General features: G+C 40.0%; 1 protein-coding gene across 1 annotated transcript in view; it reads left to right on the top strand.

Annotated features, from left to right (window-relative positions):
* The window catches only part of LOC147020198 (laminin subunit beta-2-like), a 135,757-nt gene that overhangs the window by 111,185 nt on the left and 12,536 nt on the right, over positions 1-12,036 (top strand). Inside the window, exons 28-32 of the mRNA XM_085895332.1 lie at positions 1,271-1,474; positions 4,763-4,907; positions 5,518-5,704; positions 8,328-8,469; positions 9,778-9,954. Of these exons, the coding sequence (XP_085751458.1) occupies positions 1,271-1,474; positions 4,763-4,907; positions 5,518-5,704; positions 8,328-8,469; positions 9,778-9,954 (855 nt within the window). The remainder of the gene's footprint in view (positions 1-1,270; positions 1,475-4,762; positions 4,908-5,517; positions 5,705-8,327; positions 8,470-9,777; positions 9,955-12,036) is intronic.

Here is a 12,036-nt window from a genome sequence, read left to right as displayed (position 1 = left end):
AACATCCATCCAAGGGACAGCACACGCATTAATGAATCACCGTGCCTTTGAAACACTGGGATGACAGTTTATAGCTGGGCCGAGAATCAAACTCAGGTAAGACACCTCAGAGGCGAGTGTTTGTGAGGTGGTTATACAATACAGCAATAAAAGTTCCATGACTATATCATTCAAGAGGATATACAGTGGGGAGAACAAGTATTTGATACACTTCCGATTTTGCAGGTTTTCCCACTTACAAAGCACGTAGAGGTCTGTAATTTTTTTATCATAGGTACACTTCAACTGTGAAAGACGGAATCTAAAACAAAAATCCTGAAAATCACATTTTATGATTTTAAAATAATTAATTTGCATTTTGTTGCATGAAATAACTATTTGATACATCAGAAAAACAGAACTTAATATTTGGTACAGAAACCTTTGTTTCTGAGAGACGTTTCTGAGAGTTTCAATTACAGAGATCAGACGTTTCCTGTAGTTCTTAACCAGGTTTGCACAGACTGCAGCAGGGATTTGTGCAAGTCTACAATTTTGTCCCTGATGTCCTTAGCTCTCTGGTCTTGCCCATTGTGGAGAGGTTGGAGTCTCATTGATTGAGTGTGGACAGCTGTCTTTTATGCAGATAACTAGTTCAAACAGGTGCAGTAAATACAGGTAATGAGTGGAGAATGGGAGGGCTTCTTAAAGACAAAACTAACGGGTCTGTGAGAGCCGGAATTCTTTCTGGTTGGTCGGTGATCAAATACTTATTTCATGCAATAAAATGCCAATTAATTATTTAAAAATCATACAATGTGATTTTCAGGATTTTTGTTTTGGATTCCGTCTTTCACAGTTGAAGTGTACCTATGATAAAAAAAAATTACAGACCTCTACGTGCTTTGTAAGTGGGAAAACCTGCAAAATCGGCAGTGTATCAAATACTTGTTCTCCCCTCTGTATATAAGGATGTTGATTGGAAAGATAAATGACCACACATAATCTGAACAAAAGTTCTGTTTTGTAGTGTTTGCATTAGTGATTTAGAAATAAAAGAGGAAGGAAGTTTTGGTTTTGGGATAATGCTTCCATCTTTGCATAGTGAATTAATCTCAACTCCAGTGTTGCTGGTGTCCTTGTTTTGCTTTCAACCAATGCTATTTAATCACTGAAATTCTACACTTAGTCCAATTTGTTGCATCAACAAGGAAGTAAAATTCTCAAACTTCGGGCTGCATTTATCCGATATATTAATGGATTTCTTTGCTCCCTTTTGCCTGCTCTGCAGGTTTGTGGCTCGAATATGAACGAATCCTGTGACGAAGCAAAGTCTTGTGGAGGGACTCTTTGTAAGGAGAGTCATGGGTGGTGGTGTGGTGGTGACAAATGCAAAGGTCTTGCGCAACTGTCAAAAAACACGCTCAATGACGCCAATGCAGCTTCAGTTACTGTCGCTGAACTATTTAAGAATCTGAGCAGGCAGTTATCACAGGTACGATCTTGGACAATTTTAAATCTCAGTGTGTGTGTGTGTGTGTGTGTGTGTGTGTGTGTGTGTGTGTGTGTGTGTGTGTGTGTGTGTGTGTGTGTGTGTATTGGCTTCTGTCATCCATACACAGATTTAATTAATTTACTGAGATATGCAGATTATTTTTTTCACATATATGAGAGAATATTCATTCATTTTTGCACAATGCTCTTGAAAGAGCATATGCTCTGCCATAGAGGTTTCTTTGACAACGGTTACAATCCAGGATGGGTCTACACTTTGACGCAGGATACTTGACTAAAGGTGGAAGGAATTTATAATTTGTTTAGTGCGCCGGCGATAAGTCAACTCCTCTTCAAAAAGGACACCGCCCAATATTTAACATACACTATCTAATGCCAGCAGATGCGAAGGCCCAGTTTAATGTCCATCCGAGGAAAATCACACACATTGATGATTCACCCTGCCTGTGAAACACCAGGATGGCAGTTTATAGCTGGTGGGCATGCCTCAAAGTTATCCTGCCAGCCCCACTAAAGAATACGCACTCACACGGACCTTTACGTCATATCAGCGCGTCGGTTTTAACGATCGAAATCACGTGATAAATATTTTACGACATCTCAAATATGTTCGTTTTTAATCGGAATTTTTACAGAACCCTATAAAGGGCGTCTCCAAACCTTGTAAAATGTGCTAATTCATCTCGTATACCCTCGCGATAAGCTGTCCTTCGACAGGACAGTTTCGTGCTTTCGTCGCACCTGTTAAATCCTACGGCATGTCACGTGACTCGAAAAACAACATAAATCTCAGTTTTTTTCCCTCCAGATTTACGAAAATCAAGTATTGAACATGCCAAATGACCACAAAAATGAAAACAGAATTGAAACTGACTTTAAAACGAACCCGTAACGTCGATCAGCCTCATGAAACATGCAAGGTGGAAACAGAACCGAATTTGAATATAAAAATCAAAATGATGCTCCGAGGAAACCATCCATTTATCACATATGCAACATACAGTGCTCAAAGCCAAAACAGCATACAGAGTTTATCGAACAATGAGAAAACCCGAGCCTTGTTCCATTTGACTCCCACAGCTTAACCACAGCACGAGTACTGTAGGGAATTCTCACACATAATCGCCAAACTGTCTGCTGAAGTGGTTAATTCCCTATCGAGTTCACACAGACACACAGACGCGCAGATGCAGACGCACAGACGCAGACGCACAAACACACACACAGACACACACACAGACACACACACAGACACACACACACACACATCACACAGACACACACACATCACACAGACACACACATCACACAGACACACACACACACACAGACACACAAACACACGCACACACACACAGACACACAAAGAGACACACAAAGAGACACACACAGAGACACACACACAGACACACACACAGACACACACACACACACACACACCTTGGTAAAAACACTCTCAATGACATTCGCCCATCACTATGAATTAACAACATGCAGAATCGGTCATCAATGTCCTTCCTCCGGATTTGGTGTGCGCAATTCACCTCCTCCAAATCTTCACGTTTATGATGACGACCAATCATTATCTCTATACAAACATACAAGTTGTCCCACATATACAAGTTCTAGGTTGGAACACTCAACTTGCGTCGAACACAAACTCAACCTTCCCACTCACATTGTATTTGCCTCCTCGCTCGTTTACCTTGTGTACATCCTGTCTCAGCTTGTGACACCGTTAGCCAAGCTGCTAATGCCCTCCAGTGTGTTTCATTCTGTCTCAAGCATCCCACTCTGCCCTCCGTCAGCACAGAGCTGACGGTGTGTAATATCTATGGATCTAAGGACCCGGTCAGCGAGAAGGGATCCTGTCTTCCTGCTGTCCATGTTATCCAGCCCTTTACTCCCTTACAACATGTTCCTTTCAGTAATTCTATGTTCCTTGGAGAGTTATTCCCCATTGTATGTTCTTAACTTGTCACTAGCCTAAAGCTTTAGTCTTTTCTCCTTTTATCGTGCAGGCTCAAAGTCCCACTCTTCTCAATTGCCTTAAAGCTTTTCTCTCCTCTGAGGGACTCTGGACCCTCCCAACTATTACCCCAGGACTCTAACCTGTGATCACAGAACTCGAACCTGCACTTACAGGACTCTAACCTTTGCCACCTGTTTCACTCGGATGTTCCTTGTCCTCTGACCCAAACCAATCACCTGAATCCAGCCTAATAGCCCCTATGCCCCTCCAACAAACCGCATTCGACTTTCCTCGTTTACTGTTACCAGTTCGGAACCCATGCAGACCCCAAGGCTGCGCTCAACTGAGATCCCTCCGGATCGCGGCATCAGCTGCGTTCGACGGAGATCCTTCCGGATCACGGTGTTCAGGACCTGACAGTGTCCCGTCTGGGTCGCCAGATGTGATGAAGACCCTCACCAATCCTGGCCAAGAATTGAGGGGAGTCAATAGAAGATTCTCGAATATACGGTTTATTGAAGTTGCACAGCACTTGCAAGCGGAGCAGTCAGACCCTGTACCACACTAAAGGTTACACTCCAAAAGTTTCATATATAAAACCTATTCCTAGGCGGAGAAAGCAAGCAAAGAAAGAAACAAAGAAGCAAGTGGGCTTTTTCCCCCCTCCCTGCAGCCCTCGGGGAGAATTAGCCATAACAGCATAGGCACATCTTCATAAACAGAACCAAAACCCCTTTGTAGTTCGACAAGAGTTGTGGCCACTCCACACTGGAATCCATAACAGCCTGCAGACGCTGCTCTCTGGCAAGGCCATGGCTGGTTTGTTGATAATACATTTTAACACATCGTAAAACGAGGGCAAAAGCTTGGAAACACAATTTGAAGCAACCAGGCCAATGGTTTGAATCCAGACACCTGGTTAATGCAATTACTGAATGGTTAAATGAGTTAAATGTTTAAATATGGACAATATGTGGCCAATCAATAGTCGTATCTGACATTCAGACCTGACAAATACTGTTATAAATTTTTATCTTTTACATCGAGCTAAAGCTTGTAGTGTATTTACACTACAGTAGTCTTTAATGACCATGTGATTTACATGCTGTTTGAAATTATTTTTTTCCCCACACTCTGCATACAGACAAATTATAACATTGTATGTGTGATATATACATATATATATATATATATATATATATATATATATATATATATATATATATATATATCAAAAGTTAAAATGATATTTTATGATATCCATTTAATTTTGGTTGCTACTGTTGTTGTTGACAGGTGGAGAAAGTAAAAAAAAATGCTTCTGATGCAAAATCCATTGCAAACAAAGCAATATTAAGAGCATTCGATGCTGTTGAAATTGTCCAAAATGCATCTGGTGGAATCGATGACATATTGCAGAGATACAATGACTTCAGCATTGGTAATACCCTTGTGTTTTTTTTAATGCAACGGTGGGAAGGTCAAAATCCCCCATTCATTTGGACCATCCTCTGTGTAGAGCGTTGGTGCTGCCTAAGCCATCTCCTTGGCTATTGGGTACAATCCTGGACAGTTCACCACTCCGACACAGGATGCCAGCAAACTGGCACTCATTTTGCCGACCTCAGAAAGATCACAGGCAGAGTCAACCCCACTTGGTATTAATTCAACAGCCAAGGGGGATTCAACAGCCAACAGCCAACTCAGGATCCTAGGATCCCAAGCCCATAACCCTAACCATGAAATCAACACCAGGCATAAAATTCCCCCTCCCCCACCCAAACTATGAAGCATGATCCTGAGCAAGCAAAACTCAACAGAGATGTTAATCCTTTGCTTTGTAAATTCCAGCATCCAGCCAGTGTCACATTTTCCCCAATTTGGAAGTTGTCTGATACCTTTGCAGAGAAGCCATGCTAAAAGCTCCAAAACATTTTGGGTTTTTTTCAAAGGGAAAAACCATTTTGACCCCCTCTGTAATCGGCGACGTGTTTTGAAGTGGCTATTAGAAAGTTTGTATTTTGTAATCAATGACCATCATGTTTTCGCAGGAGTTGATCCTTTGGAAGTTGAAGATTTGGCTTTAAAAACTCTTAACATCACTCTACCTGTCAGTGATGCAGAGATAAATAAGCTGATTGTACAGATCATGTCTGCACTGGATGCTCTCAATAAAATGGATTTGAAGTTGACTCTGGAAGAAGTACAGGACATGTCAAAGAAAGCCCAAGATGCAAGGTTTTTAAAAGTCCTTAATTATTTTTATAATGTCCATTAAAATAGATATTGAGAATTTGAATTTTTCGTTAAAAAACTGCTTAGACCAATGAACAGAAAGTTTTCTACATTTCAGCCATTGGTGGCTTTCCTAATGACCCTGTCCAAGTTGCATCGATAACCTTGAATTGATCCACAGACTCTGATGCCGTTCAGAATAATAGATGGGGGTTGAAGCATTTTGTTGCTTTACTCGCTGTTACTTGTCATCACCTAAATAGGCATATTATTTTTGCATTAAAAATTATTTGATAGATTAACCTAAATGGCGGAAGGGAGTTTTTCACTGGAAATTTTAAGTCAACTGATTATCCCTCAAATATGAGGTTTTAACTTTTAATGATGGATCTCTCCCTCTCACCATCTCTCCCTCCCTCTCTCTCTCTCCCTCCCTCTCTCTCCCTCCCTCTTTCCCTCCCTCCCTCTTTCCCTCCCTCCCTCTCTCTCTCCCTCTCTCTCTCCCTCTCTCTCTCCCTCTCTCTCTCCCTCTCTCTCTCCCTCTCTCCCTTCCTCTATCCGTTCCTTATGCACAGCCATATCATTAAAGCTGCAATCTCCATACTCAGGTTACAGCAGCTACAAATTTGGATGGGAAGTAACATGGACTGTGTGGCCACAGCCTCAGTGGCCATATTTTGGCCACAAATTGAGGCCAAAGTGACCAATATAGCAATTTTTGGCAAACAGGATGACCAATTTGTCTCAAATTGAAAAGACCAGATTTTTTTCAGTGCAACACAATAAATCTTTTTGAAGTCCATGAAATAATTTAAATTGATAGATTAACTTAAACTTTTCCCATCACTCGGGATGGGTACTTTTCCTTGGATCTTATATGAAGGAAATGTCTGTACATAAGATAAGGTGGGTTACATGTTCATGCTCAATGTAACCTACCTATGTAACCTATCCTTTCAGTATAATCAGCATATGTTTTTTTGTTTGTTTTACTATAACACAAGGAGCCATGTTGGTGCATGTGTCATAACTTTTCACACCCAAGAAGAAAGAAATTTTGAAATTGGCTTTGTTTGGGATCAAACCACATCCACTAGTTTATGATTCAACAACTTTAACCACTTGGCAATGATGTTTACATAATAACCATCGTTTTTGTTTTATTATAAAGAGCCCTTAAGGAAGAAGCAGGACTTTGCATGCCCCTGTAAAACACACAAACACCTTGAAAATTATATATGGAATGCTAAACAAACAAATATATATATATATATATATATATATATATATATATATATATATATATATATATATATATATATATATATATATATATATATATATATATATATATATATGTACTAACGAGGTACCCATGTTCTGCACGGGAGGGGGTTGGACAGCTGGTTCGTGAAAGACTTGGGCAAAAAACTTACTGCAGCTGACCCCAACAGAAGTAAAGTGGGTAATATTTATAGTCACAATATGGCCAATCTGCAAATGGCGAATCTATGAATGTCATGGGTAGAAATCCTCACATTATTTCCTGATTCTCTTTTAAACTCAATCTCTCTATATTTTCATTCCAAACAGCATTATTCCAAACAAAAATTAATACTATACCATTAATATAACAAAATACAATGTTACAAATGCTCATGAAGTAAACTAAGAGAAACACCATTCTGATGTTATATCCGGATAGGGAGCAGCCTCGTTCGGATCAAAATTCAAAATCATAATTGTATTGAGGTAGTTATAAAAATTCCCACCTACCTTAGGACATCCGCTGGGACAACAAAACGTTCCACAGAAGGTTTGGCAGGGCGAGCCCCAAAACTGAAGGAGTACTTCGGGGACGGACAGACAGACACTCCTGTTTCATAATATAGATATGGAAGGATTGCACAAACAACAACAGCGATGGCAACAAAATGTTATAAAAGAATCTTCATTTTCCGGCTGGTTCACTTCATTCTGCATTGTGATTGAGACTCACGTCTTTAATTCCTACTGTATGTTCCTCCAGCCTGGATTGCACTTAACGGCACTGCACAAAAGGCATTACAAAGGAAAAGTACCGGCTCGCACTGTGCAATCACCCCCAGTGTTTTCTATCAGTCTTTTTCTTTTACCTATCCCTAAACCATATCTTTCCCCGATCTTACCTTATCTTTAACTTGTCTCTCTTAACCCCTACCCAATTACACCACACTATCCCCGAGAGGGGAGACATTATGTGTTTTACACCAATGCTATAGTTTACACACACTCCGAGTCCTGTTTCCTCTTCTTAACGTCCGTAAGGACAAACTCTTTGCTCGTATTCATAATCACCAATGTTGCTGTTCACCACTGCACAATATATTATTTAATTTTATCGCAAGGTTTATTCTTAACTGCAGGAGGAATTAATGCTACTTGTAAAGTTTTTTCTGCTTTATTTGTTCGTGATGTGGTTGCAATTCCTACTCGTTTTCATGGAAGCAAGTTTTTCTAAAACATACAAGCACCCATAGAACCTTAACCATCTCCTACATTATTCAGTGATACAGACTTGAAAGTATATGCATTCTTTAACTCGTTTGATATGGAATTTTATACGACTTGTCTATGGGTCTTTCAGAAAACAAGCATTAAAAACCAATTCAGAGGTGCAGAAAGCCAAGAGGACTTTGACCGATGTGGATATTATCCAGAAAGATACAAAGCAGAAAATGGATGTTACCAACGATCGAGTTAAGAAGAGCTCAGAGGAACTTGAGCAGGTGTTTTAAGAACCGCTTATTGCTGATTTATTTTTGCAAACTTCGGAGTAGTTGGCATTAGGCCAGTATCCTGACTAAATTCATAACTTCCTTTCCAGGTTTACCATAGTGGGATTACCTTTGGTAAAACTTTAGTAGCATCTCAGATCAGATCACATAACTGGACAAGGCTGTTTCATTCAACTATGGGATATTTTTACGGTTTGATGCTTTGTCTTCGCGGGCGAATTTGGAACTTTTTTTTTTTCAAAATCAGAACCAAGCTGAGGCAGTACCAACGATTATGTCCCTTGTACTATCGAGGAGAAACCTCAAGGAAGATGTTATTATATTTGTTTGTGTTGCATAACCACAGCTGCGATCACGAACGAATCCATCCATGAGATCCAAATGCATTTACACTGATATGGATGTCATGATGTTCATCATCAAGCATTAGCATCACTGTTGTTCTACCAGGTTTGTGGGGTTAATTAATTACAGTTCTGACATTTTTGGTTTTTTTACAGTTCGATTTAGTGAGTATAGTGACACTGGCAGGAATCTCGTAGTTTAGTGGTCTATTGAAATATTCACAGAATCCAGAGGCTGAATTGTGGGTTTTGACTTCTGCCACTGAAGGCCATGTTTTCACCCGTCTGTTTGTCTGTCTGTGAGTAGGATATCTCAAAAAGTTGCGGACAGATTCGGCCAAAATTTGGTGGACAAGTTGGGTGTTTGATAAGGACGAATTGTTTAAAACTTGGTGAAGAACCGAATCGGGCTGCAATAATTTTTTGAAATGATTCTTCACCATTAAGTGATAGGGTTAAAAACGATATTTAACATGATATCTCGAGAAGTTATGGATGGATTCTGATGAAACTTAGTGGATACGAGGACAAATTTATTACATTTTGGTGAAGATCTGGATATGAGAATTTTTAGGCAATTCTTCTCCAATGAGAGATGAGACCAAAAATGAAACGTAGCATGATATTTTAAAAAGTTTGTTGAGTTATGAAAAACTAGGTGGATGAGTTTATTCGGTGACAAGAACCATCCAATTCGATTTTGATTCAGGTACAGATACAGATCCGGGCTATCATTGGGATATAAAACATAAACTGTTCAGCCTGGTGGAGGTTCGCGCTCAACCGAGTGCCGTTCTAGTTCTTTACTACTTTCATTGAGTGCGGTTGAAATCCCAATGATACAAGTACTAAAGGCTGAATGTGCAACAGTGGCAAAGTCCAAATATTGACGAGTAAATGTTGTTGTTTTTTTGTCTTCGTTGTTGAGATGCTGTTATATTTTGCACAACCACAGGCAAAGTTGCAGATGAGGGCACTTAAGTTGAATATGAGTGAAACTGGTGACCGTTTGGCTCGCCTGGGAGCAGCTGTTAAACAATTACAATTGAAGACCAACACCATCACTGCTACCGTGGAGGAGATCAAAGAGGATGTGAATCACTCCTCACAAGATGCTCAACGAGTGTATCAGGTGACATATAATTTGTTGTATCGTTATAAAGTATCAAGGGCCTTTGTATTGTGAGTAAAGCAAGTTATTTCCTCCTTTTTTTTTTAAAATGAAGGTTTACTTGTCAAGTGAGAGGGTTCTGCTGCAGAGATTAACATGGCTGTTTGTACATTTGTTGCCAATGGGTTTGCAAAACGATTTAAATGGGAAAAACTCAATCTACTTTGATTAAAAAATATTCCATTTATTCATCCAATGCTGTACATAATATTTATTGTAACATATCCTCTCGCTCTCTTTAAATCCATTTATTCTTTTGTATGATTGCGTTCAACCGCATTGAGGAAAATTAGGCAATTTCATATAAAAAAATGTATTTAATAGTTTGAGGTCTTGCATTACTTCCAACGTTCTTCCACATGATTGTTTCAAGATCGTGTGTTTTTTTTCAACCATTCTTCCTCCACCTTCTCCATAATCTCACTTTCTGTCAAACCCTCTTCGTCCCTTTGGTTTCTCTCACCTCCCAGGTTAATATGGCTGTTACTTTATTCCCTTCCTTCTTTACTGAAGTATAAAATGTTCTTCTTGTGAATGCAAGTATGACTGGGATTCAATTACAAATTCAGCTGGCTGGTTGCATCATTACTGAAATGCGGGTCCTGCTCATTCGGTCAATAATTCGGAACTTGGTCAGGTTGCCAGTGACAATCGGATACTCATTGTGAAACACACCATGACATTTTATGTCTCCCAGCAATTGATGCTAATAGATGGGTCCCCAGCTTAACGTCCTAACAAAGGAATGGAGCAATTGATTTGGTGCCTTGCTGCAAAGTACAGTACAAGTTTATTCTGGTCACGAATGGAAGCCGGAGTGCAGGATTATTGGATGGCAGAGCTCAGAGGCAAGTTATTAGATGCTTAGATGCCAACTATTCACATTTAATAAATAGTTTAACTGACTGAAAGTGTTGAGCCACTACTGGCTATGCTGACTCCTCAAAATGTTGTTTATTCACAATTTCTACAAAAACGGATTATATGTGGCTGAGATGGCAAGTGATATGCACTTCACGTGTTTGGGCCATTTTATTTTTGAAGACCCGCAGACCCGTTTTAGTGTCTTCAAAACCCGCATTGGATAGAAAGTACGGTCAATTTTGAAAACGAAATGTTTCCCTTCCATTCCACTCACGAGGATTGACACACAGACAGATTTAAAGACCTGTCGCAACCTCTACCCGATATCACTCCAGTCAATTGGCTGTGTGACGTCAAGAGCTTTACCTCCACTGAAGGCCATGTCACCACTATCCAAGATTCCTTCACTTCCGATGACATCTACCATTATTGCCATCACCACAAATCAATCTGTATGTGTTTTCTCCAAATTTCTCTTCCACTTCTTAGTGATATTTATCAGTACTTTCGGGTATTTTAAATGGTAGGATTTGATTTGGATTGTTTTCATTCAGATACAGAGTGTCCACAAATTACCGTTCCACCAAGTGTCCTCAAAAGACGGACTGTGATCCATGTCCAGACTGCAGGCATCATCAGTGCTGACGACAGAGCCAATCCTAATCCCCCTTCAATGGATTGAAAGCATGGTGCTAATTTGGCTGTTAAATTATTCCTAAGTTAATCCCCTCTAATGTTCTTCTATTCCATCTGCCCTTAATTCTGTGTTAATGGCCTCTGGCATTTATCCAGTCAGACCAACTTGATAAATGATAAATGCTGGAAGACCAAATCCTGCTCCTGCCTCAGACCCGCATCTTGAATAGTGTCTCCACCCGAGTAACTCTCGGTTCATGCCCATGTTCATGTTAACAAGATTGCGGACGAGCAAAAGCGACTGCTGTGCTCACATACACCACACTACTAATACCATTCATAGTTTGACTTGCTATAATTATAATATTTTGGGTAACTGTTTTCTTCATTCTCACAAATGAAGGTTGGTGCATCATCATGGCATGTGCAGGTACTGGACAAAAAAAATGGAAACACTAACAGAATGTCACTTATTGGAGTGTTGGGGCACCATGTGCATCCAGTACAGCATGGATATGATGTAGCATGGAGTCAACAAGGGTC

Source organism: Eptatretus burgeri, chromosome 9 (genome assembly GCF_056783735.1).
Source record: "Eptatretus burgeri isolate ZD-2024b chromosome 9, Ebu_testis_v1, whole genome shotgun sequence".
NCBI lineage: Eukaryota > Metazoa > Chordata > Myxini > Myxiniformes > Myxinidae > Eptatretus > Eptatretus burgeri.
This window is presented reverse-complemented; position numbering and strand designations above follow the sequence as displayed.